Genomic DNA, 27,653 nt, shown 5'->3' with positions numbered 1-27,653 from the left:
TGACTCTAGAGCAGTGGAGATGTGTTGTCTGGAGTGACGACTCACGCGTCTCCATCTGGTAATGTGAAGAATGAGTTGGGGTTTGGTGGTTGCCAGGACAACGGTACTTGTGTGACTGCATTGTGGCAAGAGTAAAGTTTGTTGGAGGGGAGATTATGGTGTGCGGTTGTTTTGCAGGAGTTGGGCTCGGCCCCTTAGTTCTAGTAAAAGGAACTCTTAATGCTTCAGCATACCAAGACATTTTGGACTATTTCATACTCTTAACTTTGTGGGAACAGTTTGGTAATGGCCCCTTCCTGTTCCAACATCTCTGCACACCAGTCCACAAAGCAACGTCCCAAAAGACATGGATGAGCGAGTTTGGAGTGGAAGAACTTAGCTGACCTGCACAGAGTCCTGACCTAAACCTGAAAGAACAGCTTTGGGACTGTGAGCCAAGCCTTCTCGTCAAACATCAGTCTGACATCACAAATGCCCTTCAGGAAGGATGGTCAGAAATTCCCATAAACACTCGTAAACCTTGTGGAAAGCCTTCACAGAAGAGTTAAAGCTGTTATAGCTGCAAATGGTGCACCCACACCATAATAAACCACGAATTAAAATGGGATATCACTCAGGTTCATAAGTGTGCGAAGGCAGACGAGCAAATACTTTTGGCAGCATAGCATATTTAAGGTGCTCTTTGGAAGGGATATATATAGGCTCGAATATCAAAAACTCCAAGGTACTCTTTTCAAAATAAAATTAAAATGTCTTTATTTTCACAACAGGGTTATGTAAAAACTCCAACGCAGTTTGGCACACAGGCCCACATCAGGGAATAAAATAGAGTCCATGAATCAACTAAATATTTTCTATTAATATATCACCAATAAGGCCCTTCCACGCGGTGTCTTCTACTAATAGCAAGCTTCCACTAAGGGTGAGTGAAATATTCCACTAGTGAAGCCCCACCAACAGGAGACGTCTTCAAAGAGCCTATAAAGATAACAACATCAAGTCAAACATTCATCCAAATTCATTTCATGTCAAACTAGAAGAACACAGTAAAACATTTACTGGGACCATTTATGTTCTCGATAAATGTTTTGAAGAGAAACATGATTCAAACCAGTCATCTTTGTCTGCTAAGTGGAAACAGCTGTGAGCTAACATGTTCACCATTCCTACTGTGTAAACGGGTGAAAGGCAGCAGTGGTTTGTTTGCCATCTTGTTTTTATTTTATATTTCTTGCTCTTGTGGTCAAAACTCAGTTAACTCAGCTTTGAGAAACACTGAAGTTTTGATTCTGTGCTTCCCGACTGGCTGGCAGTTATTTCAGCCTAGCTTAGTTTAGCTTCGTCAGGAAGACAACTAGTACAATTGTCTGCTTTTACCCAAATGTTGTAAATCTGAACATAAAAAGGTTTCAGTTTTAAATACTTTTGTCTTGTGTCCCTCATCTGGAATGACATCTTCTTCACTTTCTTGTTTCTGTGCCTTACATGACATATTTCATCCCATATCCAACATCCCCTCCACTCTTCCTCTCGTTTTTCCTCTGTGTCACAGTGAAAAGTGAATAATTCATATATGGGCTGCATGCTGGTGGAGATGAATCATGTGAGAAGAGCAGGATACACGTGCTCCTCTGAGAGCAACTCTCAAAAGACCCCAGCAGTATATGAGGATTTGCTCCACACTCTGTCACAGTACTGTACAGACCGCAGCCACTCCATCCCAGCTTGCATGACAGTCACACGTGAGCTCAACACCAGCTTCTCTGCCCTCAGGACCCGGGCAAGAAGCCACCCAGAAAGACCATAAAGTAGCTTCTCTCTGCATTGTCTTTTCAGTAGATGTCTGTGTGGTGTTCAGACAGATATCATAACCTGTTTAACTAATAGTTGTTTTCATTCTCAAATGAATTTGGGACAAACTCAGATCATTTTTAGGTCAAATTAAAAATCGGGACCAACAGGTTAGGTCCAAAGCTTTTTTCTCCAATGGGCCGCATATTTCTGGGGAGCCCACAATGCCCAGGCCTGTTTTGGAGCAATCTTTCTTGGCCATTTGGGAGAACACAGTTATACATGCACAGAGTACCATTAACACATTAGCAAGTCTCACAGCCAGATCTGTAAACACTGACAGTATTCAATCACACTTTACACCAGGCATGTTAACCTCATTTTGCATTGTGGGCCACATTCAGACTACTTTGACCTTAAGTGTGCTGAACCAGCGACACATGATATTGTGTAAAATTACAGACTGTCAGACTGTCCCATCATTATAAAATATAAAGTTTATTTAATTAAAAGAAAATGTCATTTTTATGGAAACAGGAACTTTCTGTCACTTAATTGTTTATTACTTAATTGAGGGGGATTCTGTATCAATAGGAAAAATTTTAAAAGTGATGAAAATATCCCCAGAGCCCCCCCCCCCCCAGTAACAGTTTTGATCTGAGTTTAACAGACAAATTACTGAACTATCTTCTGAGGTCATATCAGATAATAGATTTAAGAAAGCTACTGCAGACTTGTAATATTCCTCCTGCAATCTATTATTCACCCTGTTGACATGTTTGATTTATGGAACACCAAACAAAGCTCAGTTTGTGTCTGCACAGAGTTCTGCGAGTTGTGTCTCTTTACTCCCACACACACTTATGTCTCTGGAGAAACTCGCTGCTAATGTCTAACTAAATGTGCGTGTGTGTCTTTATACTCTTGCTTGCCTGAGCTCTGCCTCTTGTGAAACTTGCCGTGTCCTGATGCACACGTGTATCCCTCGCAAAGGATAAACACGCTGGTATGGTGAGAGAATCAAACTAGCAATTATTCATATGCAGGGACCCTCTAAGTTTTCATCCTGTCACACCGTGTTATCAGACTGCGTGACTAAGCAGCAGCCACTGTAGACTGAGAAGCTCAGTGCTTAAAGTCTGCTCTGGCTTATTGGGACTTTATGTGGACATATGACAGTTTGAGATAATTTGGTATTTGACAGACATAACAGATGGATGACATGTTAGGGGGAAAACTTAACCTTTCACTCCTACAGTGAGGGGATCAGCTGGCTCATCAATACAAAGTTGTTCTGAATGGTCACTTTTATCCTGCGATGCAACACTTCTGTCCTGATCACAGTGGTCTCGGTCTGGATGACACTATCCTCCACCCACAGGGGTGGAGGTGGTTTGATGAGGATGAAAATGATGTAAATCGTGCACTTTGAACGTCACAGTCACTGATCGTTAACCTAGCCAAACACATAAGGGAGGTTTTGGACTCCCAAGACTCACATCATCCCAGTAGAGTCGAAAAGACTTGGAGAATCTCTAGCAGCGTGTGGTTGACAAACCTTACCGAGACACTTCTTTTTTTCTTTTGTGCCTGTCAGTGTAATTAAAATTCAAGGTGTATAACAAAGAAGCAGCAGCCACAGAGATGTTATGACTCAGATTTGAATTCACTTTAGAAGATTGCTTCTCCCACACCGTTACTTTGAGGGAAAAAAAAAAGATTATCTCAGGTTTTATTTTCCAAGCGCCAGCCTTCTTTTATAATAACATTGTACCCACCATAGTAATGATGATCACTCAGTCAGATGCATACTTTTTAAACAAAAACGAGGGTTTGTTTAGAAAGTCTAGCTTTGCAGAAAATGCATGTAATTGTCTTAGCAAGCCTACGCAGAGATGGGCATTATGCAATCGCCAAGTCGCTGAGAGGCTTACAGAGCAAAACACCTTGTGCGCATTAAAGCAACCTGATTGGCTGATCCATGCAATAGTTTTTCTTTAAATCACGGAGACATGAATCTTTGAGAAAGTTTTTTTTTTAAATTCACAGGAATATTTCACTAGAAAGCACTCAAGACATCATCAAAGGTCTAGTACACTTAGTGCAGCCTAAAGCAGTGCTGTTAAAGCGTTCTTTACTCAGTACCGTTCCTGCTGCAGAGTACCTTGTGTTATGAACCAACTAACTAGATATCAGTCCACATTATGCCACGCTGAGCCCAAAGCAGCTGACTTCCTGTGAGGACTATGATTGAATCCTTGGAAGCTGTTCCTTTGCCTTTGCCTAAAGGTTAAAGCATGTAGCAGATAATTGAAATGTCCACTTTAAATATTATCATTATCTTTGTTGCATATCACTGTCCTGTCCCTGCCTTCCCATTGCACCTGCTTCTTGGCTAAAAACTAAATAATCCCACAAAATAAAATAATTCCAAGTTTTTCTATTTACATAAATCGTGAAGATTCATTGCCCAGCATCATCAAATACTTATTAGTCAGGTGGTAGTGACCGTGTTGAAAATTAGGATTATGATGTGTGTCTTGGTGGTAATGTAGGATGTGCTTGTTGGTCCTAATAAGGTTCTCCTGCTTTTCTTTGCCTTCTTAGATCAGCCGCTGCCTGAAACCTGGAGGTCGGTTTGTCTCTGTTACCTTCGCCCAGCCTTTTTTCAGGAAACGGCTCTATGCCCGTACGGAATATAAATGGTCCATCAAACACCAAAGTTATGGAGAAGGCTTTGAATATTTTGTGTATGTCATGACCAAAGGGGAGACGCTCAGCCCGGAAGATGCAGCTCTGGAGAAAAAGCTGCTGAAGGGCACAGAATCTCCACCAACCAGAATTACTACAATAACAAATGATGATAAGGAAGACTTCCTGTCTAATATTGACCTGTAGGGTGACTCTGATATATAGATTGCCTTTAAAAGTAATCTTTATATTGTGATTTTTTTGCAACGGGAAACTGTTAACCAAATTTCTGCCTTACTGTTTTTATGTATTTATTAAGAATTTGTAAGGAGTAACTATTTTATACTGTTTGACGTACTAGATATTAGTTTTAAAAAGTTTTATCAAGATACCGATACATATTTGGATAAATGTTCTGCAAATGTAATTAAGATGTTGTAAAGATAAGAGAACTGCTGTATAAATGGAAATTGAAATCCATATTTTATCTAAATGTTTGAGACAAAATCCTGGGTCTGACCAGATGTATTCACAATAGTTTAATAGACAAATGTGTGCCTTTTGTCATTTTGAAAACATGATTAACAAATGTTACTCTTAATAAATTTCTCATTTGTAAAGAAAAAAAATGGCTAACTGATCTGTTGTCTTAATTCTTCATGGCTCAGATTCAACAAGGTGCTAGAAACATTCGTCAAATCCCATCTCAGAGTTGCTCTGTTGGATTGAGATCTGATGACTGTGGAGGCCACAGCAGCACCATCATCAGCCTGAACTGTTAATAGAAGGCAGGATGGATTCATGCTTTCATGATGTTTACACCAAATTTTGACCCCACGAAGCAAATGTCACAGTTGAAATCAAGGCTCACCAGACCAGGCAAAGTTTTCCAGTCTTTTATTGTGTAGTTATATTGAGTCTGTTTGAACTACCGGCACCCAGTGTGGTCTTCTGCTGCTATAGCCCATCTGCTTCAGAGATGCTCTTCTGCATACCTTGGTCGTAATGAGTGCTTCTTTGAGTTGCTGTTCCTGTCAGCTTGAAGCAGTCTGGCTATTCTTCTCTGATCTCTGGCATCAACAAGGCATTTTGACCCAGAGAACTGCTGCTTACTGGAAACCTTCTCTTTCCCGGACCATCCTCCCCTATGTGGGAAAATCCCAGAAGAGTATTGAGTTGTCTGATATTTCAAAAGTGCATCACATTCCCCAAAGAGGCAAAAAAAACATGGCCTAATCTCTTCATGAGTTCAAACTTGCCTTCTCGTAAATACAAGAAAAAAGTCCATAACAGCATGATTGTGATCTTGTGATTTCCCAGATTCGGGCAGATTAAAGCTAGGACACGAATGATTTGGAGCTCTCACTTTTGCACCATTAAGTGTGATTTCTATCAAGAGTAAGTTTGCCTTTATTCCAAAGATTTGGACGTTATGAGAGAGAGACAAGATAGTTGGACGCAGAAGAAATGCAAAGTCAGTTTTATTGTTCTTTAGGCCATAAAATTTGATTAAAAATGTGTTAAAAATATAGAAAATATGATCCAGTGATGACTTAACTGCTGTTCACACAGGTAGACTTACTGAATGTCTCTCGCTGTCTTGACCATATAGAAAGAAAATAATAGAAACAAATGTCTCTCAGTGATCAGCGATGATTGATAACCACCTTCACCTTTTCTCATAATTACAACATCAGGAACATGTAATTACGAGAAAATTGTTATACTTGTAACAGAGCTGGATTTCCTGTCATTATGAGATACAGAAGACACACTCGAATTATGTAAGATAAGACTTCCTATTTAAATGTGGTGAATGCGCTTCCACAGGAAACTAAGTAACCGTGCTACCTCTGAGGCGGACTTTTGTTTGTTTTTAACATGTTTATTGCTGCGTCAATTAGTGTAATTATGACATCATCAAGAAGGATTTGTTCCTGGGTTAACTGTGACTCATGGTGCGACTTCTTTCTGTGTTAATATGTTCCGTCTGTGCTGCTACTACACCAGCTTCGACTCTTCTTCAGTTCGTAATAGAAACTTTTATCATTTATAAACCAATTTCACATCCCGGTGTCATGCCTGTCTCGACAATATATCAGGACAGTTCAGCGGTCTCTGCATTCTGGAGTGCAGTACTAGTCTGCCAATGTTATGCAGATTGCAAGACAAGCTGGCATGTCTAGACATAGTGCATACCAACAGCAGCAACAGCCTGCATGTAAAGTCACTATTAGAGTCTATCAATATGTCAGTCACAGTCTCCCCTTTCTGTTGGGGTTGTTTGCATGAGCCCCGTGTCTGCTTTAGATTCCAGACAATCGCTGCTAATGGAGATATGCATATTTGACACACCTGTCAAGCACGCCGATGCTGCCTTTGTGCACATACAAATTCACATACAAGTAATAGCTTGCCCTGCGTGCTATTTGTTGAGGATACATGAGATGAAGTGCAGGTCCTGTGATCTCTGCTGCTTAAATATAGACAGGAGAGAGAGGGGAACGAGAGCACCGGGCGTGCAGACAGACAGGAAGGCTGGTGACTGGAGGGGGGACCACATTAATAAAGTAGAAATCATTTATTTTTAATTCTCCACTGAGATCTAATTACTGCCTATTTTTAAAACGTGGAGGGAAAAAAGGTGTGTGATTTTTTTTTTTCTATGCCTGCGTTCGATCAGTTTTTTTGTTGTTGAGTATCATAAGTTTATTATTGTTGTTGTTGTTGTTTTTAATAAACCGTAGCTTTGGTTTCTGAGTTTGAGGTTACAAACAGCCTCACCTCAAGCTTTGCTTCACAGCTGCTCTGGAGCTTTTCATCATGTCACTCTCGAGTGGAAAGAGTTCCCCCGCTTGTTGATGAATTAACTGATTCATGATTGTTTCAAGTGTTGTTTCCTTGAATGTAATCACACTTAACAAAATAAATAAATAACATAAAAAAAATTGTGCCATGGTTTTGATTTTTCCTTTCGAAGCTTGTCTTCTTTTTGGTTGTTCTTTTCCCCTCAGGTTTCTTAGATGGCGCCTCCTGTCATTGCTGTTTGTGTCTCTGCCTTGTTTTGTCACTTTCTTTATGCATGTTCAGCTCTTTTGATTTACTTGTTGCCTTCCTTGTTGTCTTCCTTGGCCTCATTGGTTTCTCCTCTGCCTTGTTTCCCTGGTATATTTCCTTTTCTGAGTCTGTCCTGTTTTCCCACTTGTGGGCTAACCTGTACAACACAGCAAGTTCAACATATACAGGATATAAAAGAATTTGTGTTGGCAGCTTAAGATGAGTCAGAAACATGGACTACTGGCAGCAGAGCAGCAAAGTTTCTAAAGGAAGAGGAAACTATAAGAAAAATCAGACGAATTAAAAAATATCATACAAATGTTAAAACCCCCCCCACTAAAAAAAGGTGTGTGTGTGATAAAAAAGCACTATGTGCACTGTGTAAGCTTTATCGTAATATGAAAAAAGCAAGAGTTCAATTTTATTTTAAGCTTTTGTTGCACTGTACAGAAATACTGGTTTTTATTAACTTTTGAACAACAGGGAGAACTGGGAGTTATTGATGACTATAGAGGTCTTATGCAGGATTGATGGTACCCCGTTTGGCATAGAAAGTATAAATGATGGGGGTAGTAACCAAAGTCCCATTCAGACCACTTTTTCCTTCATGGTGTTTTGAAATGGAAGAGGGTTGAATTTCACTTTGAAACCAAACTCTTAAACTTTTATTGGCTTGACAACAATTTGCTAGTCCCAAGTCGCTTGCCCATGAGCATACCCAGTTGAGGTCATGTCTGCACATTCAGAATCAAGATATGAATCATCATAACTACATTTTATCATCTGAAAAGGGTCCACCTCATAAAAGAAGTAAGAATACAAAGGAAAGAGTAAGCATGACAAGTGTCTACATGTCATCCTCTTCCTTCTTAACACAAACCTTATTTTCTGAACTGAAGTCAGGGCTCTAACTCACAAATATGTGCACAAACACGTATTGTTAGCAGATTAGACATACGACCCTTCCGTTTCTGGACAGCTGATGACAAAGCCGGCTAAATAATAGCTGGTTATAAGCTAACATTGTAGCAGCTAACATTAGGCTCAAGTGTCCTAAAAATCACACTTTGTCTCTGATAACAGTTTGATTCCATTCCAAGTGTCTGGGTCCAACAATGTTCAATCCACTTCAAAGACTTTTTCACTAAAGCTGGCTAACTGCAGCTAACAGTATGGGCTCAAATTGTAGAACAGAGGCTAACTACAGCTAACAGAGGCTAGCAGCTAATGGTGGCAAAAACTGCAGTGCTTGCCAACAGAAAACTTCAGGATATCTTTAACAGCCACCATAACTAGGATTATGCAATTGAATTGGGAGAGGCAAGAAAGTAGAATTCAGCTGTCTCCAGTCTACTATTGTTGAGATTTAACACACTGTAACTTTAACAGTCCCAGGAGTGACAAATAGCCATGGTTGCGTGCACTTCCACCATCGACACTCTGTGGACTGATTTTTTAAAAGTTTTTGGAAGGTTTGCATCGTGTTACATCTGCGCATCCAATGCAGCATTTCGTAAAACATCATACCAACAGTCAAGCATGGTGGTGGCAGTGTGATGGTTTTGGGCTGCTTTGCTTCTTCAGCATGACTTCAGCCATGAATTCTGCTCTCTTCCAGAAAATCCTGAAGGAAAATGTCTGGCAAGCAGTTCATGAAGCTCAAGCTCACTTAGGTTATGCTAGGAAACACACCAGCAAGCTCTGAATGACTCAAAAACGCGGACTTAAATGAGAGTGAGATACTTAGGCTCGACCTTAAACTGTCTGTTTATGCTTGAAAACCCTCCAGTGTGGCTGAATTAAGCAATTCTCCAAAGAACAATAAAGACTTCAGCCAGGCACTGCAAACATTTGACTGCAGCTCTTGCAGCCAAGGGTGGCACAAACAGTTACTAGGTTTGCAGGGGAATTGCTTTTTTGCCACAGAGCAAAGTAGGTTTGGATAATCTTTCTCCGTTATTAATAAATGAAATCATCCTTTAAAAACTGCATTTTGTATTTACTCGGATTATCTTAGTCCAATATTAAAATTTCTTTGATCTGAAAAATGTGAGTGTGACAAATATTTGAACAAATGCTTTTTCACAGCACAGTATATCACATATCGTATGTATTGTTTTTTTAGAAGTTAAAGTGGGTCTAACATTACCACCCTTGTGCTTCCTGTTACTTTTGGCTTTCCCATTACAACAAATACTTGCATACACTTAAAAATCTGGGTAAACCCCACTGGATAGTTGTATGACCACAATTTGGTTTCCATAGTGACAAATGGCTGTAATGCCCTTGCTCTCTGAGCAGCAAAGTTCAGGTACGGCCTGGCACCTGTTCGATGTGCATAGCAGGAGGGTGCTTATGTAATTCATAAATGGCAGCGGGTTTGATATTGACCACAGAGGCTGCTGTGGGGGCAGCAGCCAGCCACTCTGCAGCTCTGGGACATAACATTTGATGGATTCAGCACTCTGTGTGTGGAGGTTGGGTATGTCCTTGTTCATGGAGTTATATTTTCTGCTCTCTTGTCCCCTGCAGCATGATGCCATCTTCCCCACTTCTTTCTCCTTTGGGTTCAGTTTTCTTACTTTAGTTTGCGTCCCGTCCGTATACGAATAACTTCCTCCGTCCTTAAATTTAATTTTCAGCTCTGTTAGTTGGAATGACTGATGTGCAGTAGCACAGACCCCGACAGTGAGATTTAACTCGACTGGGCTAGTATTATATAACCACAGAGTGAGGCAGAGGCCGTACACAGAAGAGGTTTAAACATAAACATAAAAATAATCCTTCTGAAAAGTTTTTGTTTCTCCCCCCTGATCACTTGTAAAATCCAGGTATCTCAAGCTGTGATTGAGTGCTGAGTATTTATATATATGTGTGTGTGTGTGTGTGTGTAAGAAAATGGAGCCAGACTTTTCTCTCCTGCTGCTAATTGTCCTCTATGCTCTGTTGCCCAAGGGCAGCAACAACACTAATCTACTGCACACTCAATGCCTCTCTGTATCTCTCATGTCTGTCTCTACCACCGCCCTGTCCTCTCTGGAAGCGTCGTTTGGCTCTCAATGGTTTGGTGTGTGGGTGTTGTGTGGGGGATCATGCAAGTCAAACAGTCTACAGCATGCTTTAACACAACATCTCTGGATTTATTCTGCCACATTTGTGTTTAAGCAGAATCACGACACAGCTTTGCTGCCTGTTTGCGTCCCAGGTAAGTTTTATTAGAACATCTCTGAAACATACCTTGTTGAACTCTGGAGTAGATTGTCTACAGCAGCAGAAGATCACACTGGGTGTCACACCTGTAAGCATCAGGAAACTGAGGCTACAATTCACCTCGCTCACCAAAAGTGGAAAGCAGAAGAATGTAAAAACATTACCTGGTTTGATGAGTCTCGATTTCTGCTACGACACTCAGGTGGTTGGATCAAAATTTGGTGTAAACAATTTAAAAGCTTGGATCCATCCTGCCCTGTATCAAAACTTCAATATTGTCGAGGATGTTTTCTTGGCACAGTTTGGGCCCTTAGTACCAACTAGGAATCATTTAAATGTCACAGCCTGTCTGAGTATTGCTGCTTATCATGCTCATCCCTTCATGACTACAGTCTACCTATTTTCTGATGGCTTTTCCCAACAGGATAACAAACGATGTCACAAAACTCAAAGCATCACAAACTTTTTTTTGGTGATGGCAGTGACCTCACTGTACTGAAATGTTACACAGTTATCATGCAGTTTCACTGGTCTGGCCCTCTCAAGATCAAAGTGGATCAAAGTTGGAGATACAGCGATACTTATCAGTCAAGCCTGCTGTTGATTCTTCATAAGACATATATCATACATCATCAGAAGAACAACAGCAGGAATGTGTAGCAATAATGGCTCATTTCCACTGTGTCCCACTGTGTTGACCAGCCTGCAGATGAGCAGGACCTCCCTAAGTGGCATCCATCCATCACCGTCTGTGTTCTCTGTACTGTGACAGGCCAAGATGTCTGCTGTGAAAAAGACCTTTCTGGTCCAGAGTGAAGAGACAAAAATCCAGTGCCAGGAAAGACTCAAAAATATAACTTCCTTTAAAATGATATTATAATTGATAATAACATTGGTCCAAACTTACCTGTTTAATCACATTGAGAACAACTCTTTAAAGATCCTTAAAACACATGATGACTTTGCAGTTGTTTCTGGTTCTTTCTGCTTTTCCTAATATAGAAATAGCTTGCACACCCAGCAGCGCCTGTAAACTTTCTTGCAGATTAGCTTGCTAATGGTAATACTAGCTCAGCTACCCCCCTCATGAGTTATGTGACCCTCACCTTGTAGGTCATAGCGGTATGTGTGTGTCAACTTTAACCTTTGCAGCTACATACCGTGGTTGCGTGCACACTGAACTTCCTTGCATAAGGAGGTGTTCTTTCTTGCATTTCAGGGACACTCCCTTTTGGTTTTTAACTCTAGTTGAAGTGGCTTAAATCACTGAGGGGGGGGTTTCAGATTAGTTTTTTCTGGCATTCAGGGTGTTCAGTGTTATCCTAATAAATAAAGTCTTTTCCTTTCACTTACACACAGTGTAGCCACTTGCTTCAGACTAGCTGCGGTAGCTGCATTAAAAGCAGCGTAGTCTAAGAGAAAACGATGCTGCTGTCTCGTGGGAGGGCATAATGGTATGGTATCCTGCGTGGCAGAATTATGTAACAGGAGGAGAAATATTAATGGATCCCCACTCAGGATGTTGGGGAAAGTGGCGTTTGTGTGCTTAAGGGATGACAACAGAGGGTCTGACTGCAATGACATCTACAGTGCTCATTCTGCATGTTTGTGGGGCTCGTGTTTGCATCCTAGCACAGAATGCCATGTCTCTCGTGACCCTAGCATTGCCTGCACTCCCAGGCTACCTTCTACGTCAGCCTGAGTTACATCTGCGAGTCCAGCCAGCAGTCATGTGACCTCTGACCTTCAGAGTTGTAAAATGATGACTGGATTGAACTGAATGAGTGTGTCATCAGAGGGCAGTAGCTCACAGGTTCACTGAAATGTTAAAGAAACATCTTATGCTGCAGTTTAAAGAGAACCTATTATGACTTTTGTTTTTATTCACATACAGTGCTGTGCAAAAGTCTTTAGCCACCCCTTATTTCTTTATATTGTGTCAGGAAAATGCAGTTTTTTGAACTGTGTACAAACATAGATGGAAATACAGTATACTGGGCAAAAACTGACTTTTTTCAATTCTAACAAGCTTGAAATTCAATATTTTGTATGACCACCTTTAGTCTTCAGCAAAGCCTGAACTTTCTCAGGCAATATTTCTCATACTATAGTTTCTTTAAGAAGTCTTCACGAATAGTTCTCCAAGCTCTTTAAAAGACATTCAAGGTTCTTCTCGGCTGTTTTTCCCATTCTCTGTCAAGATGATCTCACACTCTTTTAATACCTTTGAGTTCCAGGCTGTGGGAAGGCCAATCCATGACACATGAGCCAAGGTTTTAAAAAAGTTGTGGGTCATTACCATCACCAGGACCAAGGTGTGAAATCCCTGCCGCACCACAGCCTACTATCATTTGAGCTACTGAGGTCACCTGAGTCAAGGTGTGAGTGGGGGTTGAAAATGCCTGGAAAAGGATAGCCCCAAGGGGACAGCCCTAAATACCTGTGACTATGATCCAAAGAAGCCTCTTGGACAAGAGGCGAAATGTCTTCACGTACCTAAAGAAGTCCATCTGCCTTGTTTTGAAACACTCTGGGCTACCATGGCCTGGATGACCCCAAGCTAATGGACACTACTGAATCTCAAAGTTTTATTGGGAAATAATACAAGATGATTGAATCTACATATCTACATTAAATTTCTATAGATTGATGCATAATCTGTTCAATTCCTGAACATGAACATATTTGATAATTATCCTGAATAACAGAATCTGAACAGCCACTGCAGCACCATTGATAGTCTGACTTTTAAACGATTCACATATACAGAGACACGCTGATGACAGGGTAAGAGGCGTGAAGCTTAATATCAGCCCATATATGTCAGTCTGGTTCCGGCCTGCCAGGACTGCCCATTACTGTGAGATGTGTAATTGTCCACGGCCTCAGTCAGCCACACACACACACACGCACACATAGACCAACTACAACAACAACATAATCAATAGCACTATTTGTTCATTCTGCACAGTGCTGATGTTGTGAGGACAGTCAATAATGTCGCTGATGGGAACGTGGATGGTTACACTCGTGACGCTTTGTTGACGCTCGTATATTCTTCTATTAGGATGGAGTGCAATTAAAATAAAAATGCATGTGTTGTTGTTGTCATAACATGTAGCTGTTTATAGATCCGTCCTGGTACTCGATGTTTGAAACTGATGAAATGTATTATTGAGCTTGCATGATTTCCAGAAATAGAAGCTGGAGTGTGATTGGCTCTGTGTTGTTCAGTTTGTTGTGGAGAGCTGATATTACCTGACCATGTTTCCCCGAAAAGATAAACAATGTTGCTGGCACAGGATTCATTAGCAGCTCTTCCTGAAAAATAAAAACAACAAACAAACAACAAAACTATGATTCCCAAACAAGAATTACTGTTAAAATGAGGCTTTCTATAGGGAAAAGCTGTGGAGTGACTCCCAAGAGGTTCATTAAGGTTCATCTGGACGTAGCGTTCAATTGGAGAAATGTTTCGTTACTCATCCAAGTGACTTCTTCAGTCTCAGGTGACTGCAGGTTTCCCCCAACCTTATAAACAGTACATTGCACAACAAGTGAAACCAGCAAAGAACAATGGGCTGTGAGGGCAGTTCCTTGATCATTAATCAAATTCTCATGAGCGTTGATCAACAACCACTGATCAAAAACCATTGATCATTGATCAAAGCTGTGGAGTGACTTACCATTTGGGAAAAGTCAAACTGATATAGAGAAACCAATGGTTTTCATAGATTCCAGGACATTTAAGTCTACTATTGATTTGCTACAAAGCTACTGGGTTCTCACTTTCAGCAAATTATGCTCAGCAAACAATTTATCAGAAGGTTGCCATGAATGGGTGCATGAGCCCAACCAACTAAAAAGGAGTGCTAGGAAGTCCAAAGAGCAACAGTTCTTGAGAATTTAGAAGGTCTCAAAAGGTGAAATAATTGGTCTTTATAGTCTAAAGAGCTTGAAGAAAAGCGACTGGACTTCTTTAATCTTCGTGAAGACGTTTCACCTCTCATCTGAGAGGCTTCTTCAGTTCTAAAGTTTCAGTTCTTTTGTTTAGCATCTTAACGAAACTCAAAGAAGTCCAGTCAACCTTCTTTCCAAGCTCACTGATCCCTTTGTTATAATATGTATGGCTGGTAAATAGCATAGACCACAAGCTTATTGTAGTGTCTGACTAGTAATGGAACAGTTAACCGATGATAACTGAGAGGTGGCAAAGTGATAGTTTAAATGTAATTCACCTGACAGGACAATGGGGGCACATTGGATGAAGAAAAATAAATAAAAATGCTGCAATCACTATTTTAAGACCATGATACTTATGATACCTGTGCGTCAGAGTTGGAAAATTAAAGCGAGCTTGAACATGCCTGTGATAGACTAATCAAGAGCTACTGTATGAGGGACACTGCCAGACTTTGATAGATGATCATGTAGCCAGTTGTAGCTCCCTAGGGGTTTTGGATTTAACGGATTCACTAGTGTAGGCCGGCACAAGAGCTGTTTAACAGCTCAGCAGCTGGATCACTGTTTCTTCCCCGCTCTTTAATCGAGGATCAGTATTTACTGTCACAAATGTGATGGCTACCGAGTGCACAAAGGCCTTTCGATTCCCAGTGCTGCAACGGTGTGTGTCGCATGGTGCGCCCTTTGTTTCGTTTATGTGTTGTTGTTGTTTTTTTGCCTTCTGCAGTGCGATTCACAGAAGCAGTCCAAGTTTGTTTGTTATTCTGCTCGCACACAGAGAGAGAGAGTGTCTTGGGATAAAAGCCATATCAACGAATCGCATTAACATTTTCTTTCACCATTTATTAATTCACCAAATACAGTGAAAATGGCATCATAATATACAATGACTCATTCTTAGAATGTCATGACATTTTTGTTGCTTTTTTGCTTCATAAAACGATGTTTCATTATTGAAAATATTAAGGTTTCATGCACAACAAACCATATCCAGTTTCTTTAAAATAATGGTACAAAATGAACAAAAAAATTTAAAAAAAAAGAAAAGAAAAAGAAAACAGAACAAAACAAAAACGGTAATGTCCAAAAATCGATCATATAACAACATGTTATTTGAGGATACTCGTAAACAGTGCAATATACTCTAAAACTGCCATTTTCTAACAAATTCATCAACGAAGCTCAAGTCACAGTATACGATTTCTTAATAATAGTTTAACATTGATGTGTGCAAAAACCCCAGACACATTCAGTTAGTCTTTAAAAAATGTGCGACATCTGATATAGAATGAGACCAGTCCAACCCCCCCAAAAAAGTCCTCGCTTTGCCTCTCTGAAGGCCAGTCTCATTCTGTATATCCTCTCCGTAATACAAATATTCCTGTTGATGAATTCTAAGACGATAGACTAGCATATAATTTAAATAACAAATATTTAGATATAAAAATACAAATATGACTTTCGTTAAAAAGAAGCGTGCCAGGGTAAGAGTGGTGGCACCTGCGTTGGCACCGGAGTGAAAGTTCATGCAAATAGATGGAGAGAATCTTTAAAGTCATCGAAGACGAAACACAAATATTTGCAAAATCTAAACAACCAAATTATAGAGAGCAAATGTTTTTTTCCCATCAATTTCATGACTGTTATTTAAAACATTACTATAATGTCCGTGTTCCTGCTGGCCTCTGTAGATATCTGAGCATTTGGAAATGCAAAGAAAAGATTTTTTTTTAAAGAGATATGTGCAGGTGTAAATCGGCTACATGAAGGTGTCAGCCTGCACCTTTCACCACTGATGGGTGATGCAAGAAGAAGAATGTAGCCTTGTTTTTTTCAATTAATCTGCAGCCTATTGTTGTTTAAGTGCCAAAACAGAAAATATTCACATTGCACCCTCCTATATATATCTATATATGTATTTATATATATGTTTGTTTGTTTTTTTTCTTACATACAACGTGTCTCCTCTATTTAGCTGACTGTAGAGTTTTGGTTGGTCTGTTTTCAAAAAGCATTAGCAGCAACAGGAATGCATTGGACCGGTGCTGAAAGGACAGCTCCCTTGAATGCACCGTCGCCGATTGAATCAACAAAGCAGAGCCTAAAGGAGGGAGGGAGGGAAGGTAGGGGAGGGGGGAGGGGGATGTCTCGGAGCTTAGCCTACCTACTGTACAACTTATTGAAATGGGGCTGGGATTTAGCTTCAGCCTCTAGTTGCAGTATTTTTGATGCTTACAGCGCTTTAGGGGGGAAAGGAGGAAAAATAGAGATGGTCGTGAATTAATGACAAGTTCATCCATCATTAAAGTCAGCAGAGGTTGAGACACAGAGCGGGGCCCGCCATCTCAACATCCTGCTGCGCAGCTGTAGTTAAAATCGGGATTCGTTTGGAGAATTGCCAGCAATCCCATGATAAATCTTGGTCTTTTATTTTTTTCCTCCCCAGAGTCTCTCTGTCTCTCTCTTTCTCTCTCTCATCTTATTCTTCCTTCCTCTTCCCTTCATCTCTTCTCTTCAGCCTTCTCCGTTCCCTTTTCTCTGCCTCTTTTTTCCTCTCCATTTCATTTCATCACCCCATCCTCGCTTCGTGCCGTCGTGAATTTTTTTTTCCTCCCCGCACAATCCTCGAACATGCACAGCCGACAAGTGCTTCAAATCGGTGATCAAAATTAAAAAAGTCTGCAAGGCATCGGTCACGTTTAAACGCCGGGCGAAGACTTGTCTGTCATCCCCTTCAGGACTTCGTCTATTCGGTCGTCCTCGATGACCACTGTGGAGGAGAAAAAGAGGAAGACGGTGTTTACTCAGAGCCACAATCAGAAGTCACGATTTATTTCACCCTGGAGCTCCCAATTTGGGGGGGGGGGGGGGGTATTGCGCACTAAATAAAAGTAAGTTTGGGCAAATGTGGCCCTTGTGCGCTTGCACGGTGAATTGTTATTACTATTGCAAATCCCCAATCCCCGCGCACACGCACTTGGTGAACAACTCATTCTCGAGCCATTTCTTTATTATTATTATTAATATTATTTAATCCCTTCGTTTAAACCCTATACTTGAGTCGATTGCATCACGGGGTGTGTCCTTGCATGAATATTATCGCTGGTGAGTGAATGTAAACAGTCTGGATCTCGTCCACGACCAATGACACTTGTGAGAAAAACAGCAACTGCGGTGCATTTTGCATCGAGCTGCTGGTAATCACGGAAGATTCTGGAAACGACAGTAATGTGGGAACTTAATTCCAAAGTCACTTAAAGCGCCTTCATATAACTAGCTCATTTTTGCGCAGCATATATAATTGTGGCATTCTTTGTAAATGTCAAGCGTCAGAATTCGTTTTTACCTCTTTTGGCTCTGCCGATCTGCCCGAGCTTTGGGGGTCTTTTTGCCTGCGACGCTGCGAAAAAGGCGCTTGTGTCCTGCAGTCCGCAGCTAAAGGACATCTGGCTGACCTCGCTGTCCGCCCCGTAGCCGCTCATTTTCCCCTCGTTGTATGGCAGCACCTCAGACATCGTGGCAAGACAGTGAAGAAGGGTCACCAGCTTCGGGAAGTTCTTTTATTTTTTAAATCAAGCAAAAAAAGTTGTTGAAAGTCTTCCTCGGTGGTGCCAGTACAGTTCCGTCTGAGAGCGCCGTCTCCTGCTGCGATCCTCGGTCTGCGTGGATGAGGGGAGCCGGTGCGTGAGGTCCGGGTGCTGTTGTGGTCTCTCTGTGGTCTCTGGATGTGTTGCAGCGGCAGCAGAGGAACCGAGCGTGACTGTGTGTGCGTATCTGTGTGTGCGTGTGAGAAAGAGAGAGAGATGTGTTCGCCTGTGTTGCTGGCTGATGTCTGGCGAAGGAAGTGGGAGATCCCGGGATCATAAAGGAAACCCAGGCAGAACGGTGAAGTCATCCATCCGGGTTTGAAGCTGCGAGAGTGTGGTTGTGTGTAAATGTGTGTGAGCGTGGGGACTCCGAGTGGTAGAGGAGCAAGACTGACATCAACAGGCGAGAGACGAAACTGCTAGATACTGACACAGCCCCGTGAGGCTTCGAGAAGTGGACTTTTCCTAAGGATGTCTATTCAGCCTGTAGACACAGGAAAGCGCTCAATGTAGCACGTTATAGCCTGCATTTCCCTTTCATAGGTTACCTTTTTTATTGTTCTGCTTTTCGAAGGGGAATAAGTACTTTTTAATTTCAATTAATTTTATTTGTATATACTTTATTAGTAGTATAACCTGTTTATGTTTATTTATTTTTGGCAGGAACGATGGACAATGTGTACACTGTGCCAGATGCAGCTAAAAGATGTAAGTTTTAGCTGGGTGGAGGCTTGCAATGCAATGTTCGACTAACAAAAATAAAATAATAAAAAACACTTTTTATACATAAAAACTTCAATAGAAATGAACCCCCCCCCCCCCCCCCCCCCCCCCCCCCCCCCCCCCCCCCCTTTATGTTCCACACATTTGAGGGATGTTTGCTTCTTTTTACTACTCTCCGCCAACAAAATGAAATGAAGGTGTTACCCAGCAGATGCTCTCCAGATGCTGTTGGATGGTGGATAAAAATCTGACTGAACTTTTCTGTATTCAGAATTTCATCAGTTTTGACAAGATCCCCAAGACCACTGGCTACAAATGGAAAATGAAGCCCTAAATCATGACAGCATCTTCACCGTGTTTTACAGAAGGCTAAAGACACGCACTGTTTAACCGCTGGACTTTCTTTGTACCACTGATGTGATGATTTGTGATGATTTCAACCAAAAAGTTCAAATTTGGATTCATCACTCCATAAGATAACAAATATAGAACAACATCCTTTGAAACCGTTTAGCTACAAGCACTGGACTGAAAATTTGTGAAAAAGTAACCAATTTTCAAAGAAAAACTTTGAAAGACTGTCACAAAGCTTAGAGAAGTAAGTAAGTCTGCCTTCTTGGAAGTGAAACAAGTGTTAACCATACATTGCTTTATTCTATGCACTTACCTCACATCCATGGCTAATCTACCACCTAGTCTAACATGCATGTATTTGTACAGTTGGAGGGAGCCAACATACCCAAAAGGAATCCATGCAGGCACAAGGAGAACATGCAAATGCCACACAGAAAACCCAAGCCAAGGATCAAACCAGGAAACATCTCACTGCACCACTGTGGCGTCCAAGCTTACACAACCCTGTACTCCCAGGCAGTCTCTCATCCAAGCATTAACCAGTCTCGACCCTGCTCAGTGTCCAAGATCAGATCAGAGATCAGGCATGCTCAGGATGCTGTGGTCATAAACCAATTATTCCACTGTGCTTTATTCTACTGCAATAATTTATCTGCTGTGCTAGGACACATTGGCAACTGTGCTAAACTTGGTCTGTACAATCATACGATTTTAAATATATCTAAATTACAGTGAGAGCGCTCTAACAGCTCCGGGTACAGGTCTCAAAAACTAGAACAAGCCAATTAGATTATGGCGAATTACACTGGACCACTATTTTTCATTGTCTGAGCATATTGACGACATCATTAGAAAAGTCGCAGCTGTGGCCAGAAAATTAATTTTTTTGTGTCACTTTGTGAGTTATGAAAAATGTCATGGTGCTCCAACAGCCTGTGTTTAGTTTAGTACAGGGCAGACGTAGTGTTAGGACAACTCGGCAGCAACACTGAAATGTTCTTTTTTTGTGGAACTTAACTATTGTTTACTCAGTTTATTAATACAGCAATAATGTCAGGTCAGTTTTGATCAAATACATACAAATGTCACATGTTTGTCAAAGAAATTTGCCATTAATTTTTGGTTTAATCTGTTTTAAAAGCTGTAGTAATAAGATCTGTATAACCTTACACCTACAGAAAAGCATTAAAAACATAGTATTGTCGATTTTCCACTTTCCCACACTGCCTTCTCCAAGCCAATCAGCCCCCATCTTGCCTACTTTAAATCTCAGCACTCCTCTGTCATTCTGCCTTTCAGACTCTCATTGGTGCGAGCCACCTGCTCCCCATATCTGCCTCACCCCGGTCACTCAGAGCCCCATCCAAGCCTCCATCTTGGTCCAGGCCTAATTCCTGTCACCACTCTGTTCTGATGGGCCATTGGAGTATAATCACGTTCAGTTCTTTCAAATAACCTCTCCTGATTGAACTGGCAGTTTGCCAGGAGAAAATAAAAGAATGACTCAATTCAGCACCATGGACAGAGACAATATAGTTTAACATTTAAAAAATGTTTTAAATAGCGTTATTGTTTTTCCCTGTTGCATATGCTACGCCTCTCTGTCCTCATCTTGTCCTCAGAGCATATGGTATCTTAGAGAGAGCTACAACAGTGATCTGACAGAAGGATTATTTTTGCACCAAACCTGTTTCAGCAACTCGGGCCAGCTGACCTATCTATAAAGAGCCAATAACCTTTCATCTTTTTTTAGCAGCCTGTCTGCATAACTGACCAGTTTGAGGTGCCAGCTGACAGTCTTGAGGTGAGTGGTGCTGGCGAGGCACCTTTGGGGATAAGACGTGGAATGACCACAGAGTGAAAATTAGCTCAGAGCGTCTGGCAGGACCACATAACCACATGCAAAATATATTACTGAGCTCTGAGAACATTTCTTTATACTAATAAAACATGCAGCCAAGCTCTTTGGAGCCAGATTCAATCCAAACACTCGTCTTTCCCTGATGGCAAAAAAAGCAGTCACAAAGGCCCCGGGAAAAAGTTGCAAGTGACCGAGAAGACATACAGTGCAGCATGCATATCTGCAAGTAATTATCCTCAAATATGTGATTGTGATTTTTCTCTTGCACTCTGTGAATCAGAGATCATAAATCTGCCGCTCGGTCGCGATGTAATTCCTCAGGGATGACTCACAAAGCTCCTCCTGCCCAATAAACTGCAGCCTCCAGCTGTCAACAGGCAGAGTTGTTAATTCACGGGTTCAAGCGAGGGCCAGGGATTTCACATGATGTCATCAGTTGGCGACAGATTTGGAGGCTTTAGGGGAAAATCTGGCCTGCTAACCCACATAGTACCAGGTGATGCTTCATGTTCTCAATTTAGGGCAGGAACATGCATATGTTTTACAAACTGGCACGCTTCCCTTTATTGCTTTCCCCCCTTATTGATGCACTGCCTTGTACGCACCATTAAACCCTTCTCAGTTATGTGCAGAAACTCTTCATTTGACCTATCTCTGTTTAACGCAATTGATCTTTGTCTGTGGTGTGGTGTCTCCTCCCCCTGCCCCGTTCTTTCCCTCTTCTCGGGCTTGTTAGGAGGCAGCGGTTCTCAGTGATTTGGCTCACTCAGTCAGTCTCATTTCTGACAAGTGTGCCCACCCTTAAGAAGCACTGCTCCAAATTACAAATGAATCACCGTGCTGAGTCACTCACCCCCTCCCCATCTTTCCCCTTGAGGAGACTGAGCTCTGCTGAACTTGCGCGCACACACACACACACAAAGTATATACACACTTTGTTCACTAGGAACACTAGCTGAGGAAAAACAGCAATAACAAGCCTAGAGCTGAGAGCTAGGATCAATTCAGCTCTTAGGATTTGTGTTTGTGTGTGTGTGTGTACTCGCCTCCTAGCTGGGGACAAATTGTTCCCATCATGTAAAGCACTACATTTAAGGTGTAAGACTTTGTGTGAGGTCAGGATGGACAACAGCAATGATCTTTGTGATCTTTAGAGTAGATTTTTTAAAAGAAATAATATAAGTCAATGAAAGTGAAGTGATGGAAATATGACTCCCTGCATGTGTGTGAGGGAGCAGGTGCATCTTTCAGGAAAGCTTAAAATGTAGCTTCGAGGACCAGCAGAAAGAAAAGCCATACACACACCATCTGCACTCGCTGACCGAGGGAAACCGCTGTGTGTCCCTGCACTCCTCATCATGAAGATTAATGCTGTTTGTTTTCCTGCATAAATATGCTCCAGTAGATTGCAGGAGCATTGGCAGGGCTCCTGCCCTTGGATCAGCGAGTACACAGCTGAAACAGAAAGGTTCACAGCTGTCGAGTGCAGCACGCTGGAGCCACAGATGCAGCGCTGCACTCCTTGCCGCCACCACACCTCATCTACATACAGAGGTGAAAGCTTAATCACAAGTCTATGTTTCATGTTGTTTAGTACTGTGTGTTGTTTCATAATCATTACTTCATCTAATGTTGAGTGTGTGCCCCCTTACCAAACATCTTCTTGGAATCTAGCACACTCTTACTACGCTCAACAACGTCATTTCTGATCTTAACAGTTTTAAAATTATTTTCATGTTCAAGAAAACAGTTTGAGATGATTTGAGCTTTGTGATGTGGTGTGTTGTCCTGCTGGATGCAGTCATTAGAAGATGGGTACACTGTGGTCATAACGAGATGAACGTGGCCAGCACCGATACTACGATTAAACGATGCTCAGCTGGAACTAAGGGGCCTAAAGCGTGCTAAGAAAATATTCCCCCAAACATTACACACATTACATCACCGCCAGCATCCTCAACCTTTGATACACGGCAGGTATAATGCTTTCATGTTGTTTACGCCAAATTCTGACCCTGCCATCCAAATTTAGCAGCAGAAAGTGAGACTATCAGGAGATCTTTTCCAGTCTTGTGGTGAGCCTATGTGAAAAGTAGCCTCAGTTTCCGGTTCTTAGCGGACAGGAGTGCCACCTAGTGTGTGGTCTTCTCACGCTGTAGCCCATCTGCATTAAGTGTGAAAACTGTGTTGTGCAATCAGAGATGCTCCTCTTCTCAGATGGTTGTGTGTGAAAATTCCAATAGTTCAGCATTTTTCTCCCCATTCTGATGCTCAGTTTGAACTTCACCAGGTCATCTTCACCAACGGTGATGAGACGGCCTACAGGGAGGAGGTCAGCGCCCTGACCCACTGGTGTCAAGACAACCATCTCACCCTCAACGTCGCAAAGACAAAGGAGCTGATAGTGGACTTCCGGAGGTGCAGAGGAGTACACACCCCCATCACCATCAACGGCGCCGCTGTGGAGAGAGTGAGCAGCTTCCGCTTCCTTGGTGTACATCTGGCTGAGGATCTTACGTGGTCAGTACACATAAATAAAACAGTGAAGAAGGCGCAGCAGCGCCTCTTCTTTCTCAGGAGACTGAAAAGATTCGGCATGAGCCCCCGCATCCTCAGGACTTTCTATCGCTGTGCCATTGAGAGCATCCTCACTGGATGCATCACCACCTGGTATGGCAACAGCACCGCTTACAACCGCAAAGCTCTCCAGAGAGTAGTGCGGTGTGCTGAACGGATAATTGGAGGTGAGCTTCCCTCCCTCCAAGACATCTACAGGAAGCGGTGCCTGAGGAAAGCGGGGAGGATCATCAAGGACTCCAGTCACCCCAGCCATAAACTCTTCAGACTACTTCCATCAGGAAGGAGGTTCTGCAGCATCCGGTCCCGAACCAGCAGACTGAGAGACAGCTTTTTCCACCAGGCCATCAGACTGCTGAACACGTCATAGACACCTCACCCTCACTACTGGAACTTCAACATTATGCACTCCATACTGTACATTAATGCCACTGTTTTGCACATACCAACCTCTGTACATTTTATATTTTATATATCTTATTTTATTGTTTACTCTATTTCATTTGTAAAACATGTATATACACACTCACACACACACGTAGAAAAACATATTTAGTATACACATTCAGTAATGTATATACCTTTATATATGGTACATATATTTATTACTTTTTAGATTAACCATTTTTATATTTTGCTTGTTGCACGTTATTGTATTTTGCACAACTCTGTTGCTTGTGAAGCTTGCACACAAGAATTTCACTCGCATGTACTGTACCAGTGTACCTGCACATGTGACGTGACAATAAAGGTGATTTGATTTGATTTGATTTGATTTTGACCATGTCTACATACCTAAATGCATTTAGTTCCTGCCATGTGATTGGCTGGTTGCATTAACAAGCAGCTGATCATTTGACAGAACAGTAAATGGCTTTATAATGTTTAATTTGCTGCGGTATTTATTTTCGATTGTACTGTAATGACCAGCAGGACTCTCACAGAAATATTTATTAAACCTGAGGAAAATGCAACTACAGGTAACAAAGTTAGCATAAAAAAAACAAAGAAAATGGGAATGCAGTACTTTACTCTTATGTGAATGAGTTCGGTTAAACCAGTGTTAAATACCCTAACTCTTTAATCTTTGGGCTGAAGGAAGAACAACACTCGGTGTTTAATGCTCAATCAACAATCTCTTTATTCCATACAACAGTTTGAGCATTACGTCCGGACGGGAGATTTGCACAGGAGGGTGTCCGGCAAAATCTCGAAGTGCCTGACCGTTTCTCACATTCTTATAGCTTTGGCCCCCCTCCAAACTAAGCATTCACATTCTTTCTCTCTCTCAGTGAGCGTAAGTTATGACCTTGGCTTCCTGTGCAGTATGTTTTGTTCTGTCTACAATCAGAAAAGGAAGGCCATGATTCTCTGCAATTAATCAGGAGTAGAATGCAACCTAAAACTATATGATGGTTTCACAATCTTTAATCAGAGGTATAATGTGGCCTATGGCCGTATAATGATTCAACAACTCTTTGATTAGAAGTATAATGTAGCATAAGATAGTGTAGCATAAGACAGTGTAATAATCTCACACCAGACAGCAAAGTTACACTTTATCCATATCTGTTTCATCAGAGAAGATCAAATGATCTCACTTCAGTTATTTATTTATTTTTTTTGCTGCAAAATAAGATTGTCAAACATAATGTTTCCATAAGACAGTCAGTCTGCTATCAGTCTTGATATTGTCTTAAATTGAATGAGGTCAAGTTGGCAATTACATGCAGTCTGTTTCTGATAATGTAGCAATCAACTTTGATAAATCATTGAAAATTGCACATCGGTTGATGTCTACATAGACAGAAATTAACTTGACTCAGCTGACAGCCAGTCAGTTTTATATTAGGAGGACGCTTTGTCATGCTGAGTGTTCAGTGTTGGATGTTTTTTTGACTGAGTTGATTTATTTTAAATCTTTCAGTTAACATTATCTCAGGCTGCTGGTGCATGAGATGAGCCCCCTTGTTCATAGTATTCTTAGAGTACTTTAATGCATTTTAATCACTATTTCGCTGGGCAAGATATCATGACACTTTTTTTACCCCTCTAAAAACCAGTGTAATCCTCTCAAACTAAAACTTTAAAGTAAACCAGTGTTTTCTATCGGCCCAGTTTGTATTTTCCTATGATACCATCCCTGTCCTCCTCTCCTCGGGGAGAGAGCACTCGGTTTGTTGATGTGAGGAGAAGTTCTGCAGTCACACTACTGTCAGAAAATAGGTCACTTATCCCACGTTTCACTGCATGCCCAAAGCAGATGGGTGACAGCAGTAATTGGCATCAGGGACTACAGCATGCTGTGGTGGCTCTCTCTCTCCTGAGATACTGCATCTCTACCGTTCCCCTGCTGTCTGTTGGAGTGTCTGCTAAAATCTCGCTGGCACCACTAAAACAGAAATAATTTTTTTTTTTTAAAACAGCCCCCAACCCTACCTGTTCTTATGTGAAGCACAGCCACATAAGGTCATAGTGTATTGGGATTTTTAAAGATCTATCAAAACTTTGGTCTTCAGAGCTGGAGGTTTGCCATTTTACATTCTATTGTGCTCAATGCAGCACTTGTCTCCATCTGCTGTGGTCTGAACGCTTTCTGAGAGAAATCCAAAGCATTTCATTGTACAAACGAACGATGAATGCGAACCACAAAGAAAACCCAACACTGGTATGCTGCATACCACAAACTGCAAGGCTGGTGCTGTATTACCTTGTAAGGTTCTTCACTGTAAATCAAACACAAACACTGAATGAACCGAAGATTTGACATGAAGGTGTTAGATGAGAAGTCAGGTGGACACTCTGAGTGAAGTCATCACATCTGCTCCTAGGTGGGAGACACATCTGAGCTCCAAATTTGAAAGCAGCTGTGAAGTCATTTCCCTCAAGACCACGTATGTCAACCTCATTTGGCTGGATCGTCTGCCCTCTGTGAAAGTCTGAAGCAAATTTGACAGAAATCCATTTTTATAGTAAAATAATTTTGGCCTGTAGTGGATCAACAGGATGGATGATTGTTTGATTATATATAGTCATGATAGCTGAGATAATGCTGAAAAGGGTTTCACTTGCCTGAACCACCTCCATGTACCACCCTCACCATCGCCACCAACCGACATTAACACCCATGAAGAAGAGCCAATTAGAGAACAATAATATGATGTAAATTGTTTGTCAGCTATCAGAATGGATTAAACAGGATCTTGCAGTGTACAATAATTGCATTTGACTTGGAAAGCCTCTACTAAAATGAGTGTCTCGGGCAGCACCTCAAATGAAGAAAGAGTGACACCTAGTGGTCGAAGCAATGACTGGAAATAAAAGAAACCAAAATGACTCGTATTGACAGGTGGGTGAGCTCTGCACAACTTGCAGCAAATGAATATATTTTCATACAATAAATGACAGTTTTCCTATCAACAATTTCGCTCTGAAGTCTTGCTATCCTCTGTTAAACATCTGGTTCTATTGAACCACAGCTGCCATTCTGCTGAGAGAGCTTTTTATTTGTCCAGCTTATGACCACTGAAGAAGATTTATGGGATCCACCTGCCCTGTTTCTTCTTTGACTTGAGCCTGATGCTGCACTTTTCATCTTGCACATGCCCTCCTCCACCTCTTTATTCAAACACACACTTGTTAACATTTCTCTTTCTGTGGCAATGCTTGGGAAAAAAGAAAAAGGTTGGAGGTGGCGTGTCACAGACGCTGCTGGTTAGGGGTGACAGAAGTAGTGTGCTTGATGACTCACTATATGCGAGTCTTTTCAGACACCAGGTGCTGTCAAAAAGCATTTATGTTTTTAAAAAAACCCAACATGAACCTCTACCCAGGGCAGG

The 27,653-nt window shown here is 41.5% G+C and overlaps 2 protein-coding genes across 3 annotated transcripts in view; one reads left to right on the top strand and one right to left on the bottom strand.

Annotated features, from left to right (window-relative positions):
* ece2a (endothelin converting enzyme 2a) overlaps positions 1-5,122 on the top strand; it is a 100,389-nt gene extending 95,267 nt beyond the window's left edge. For both annotated transcript variants that reach the window (XM_005476222.4, XM_003437942.5), the window contains exon 4: positions 4,399-5,122. In XM_005476222.4, the coding sequence (XP_005476279.1) occupies positions 4,399-4,689 (291 nt within the window). In that variant the 3' untranslated portion in view covers positions 4,690-5,122. The remainder of the gene's footprint in view (positions 1-4,398) is intronic.
* Positions 5,123-15,534: 10,412 nt separating this feature from the next.
* Positions 15,535-18,629, bottom strand: camk2n2a (calcium/calmodulin-dependent protein kinase II inhibitor 2a). The gene is made up of 2 exons (XM_003438174.5): positions 18,059-18,629; positions 15,535-17,482 (listed from the first exon to the last, which is right to left on the bottom strand). Exons 1-2 carry the CDS (start codon positions 18,225-18,227, stop codon positions 17,412-17,414), a joined length of 240 nt encoding a protein of 79 aa, XP_003438222.1. The 5' UTR covers positions 18,228-18,629; the 3' UTR covers positions 15,535-17,411.
* Positions 18,630-27,653: the final 9,024 nt, after the last annotated feature.

Source organism: Oreochromis niloticus, linkage group LG18 (assembly GCF_001858045.2).
Source record: "Oreochromis niloticus isolate F11D_XX linkage group LG18, O_niloticus_UMD_NMBU, whole genome shotgun sequence".
NCBI lineage: Eukaryota > Metazoa > Chordata > Actinopteri > Cichliformes > Cichlidae > Oreochromis > Oreochromis niloticus.
The sequence above is the reverse complement of the archived record's forward strand: the minus strand, read 5'-3'. Positions and strand labels throughout refer to the sequence as shown.

Bases quoted from the DNA above. Each gene is read 5' to 3' on its own strand.
- camk2n2a (XM_003438174.5), bottom strand. From the start codon at position 18,227: ATGTCTGAGGTGCTGCCATACAACGAGGGGAAAATGAGCGGCTACGGG. The intron at 17,483-18,058 runs GTAAAAACGAAT...TCTCCTCCACAG, and splicing joins GATCGGCAGAGCCAAAAGAG to TGGTCATCGAGGACGACCGA.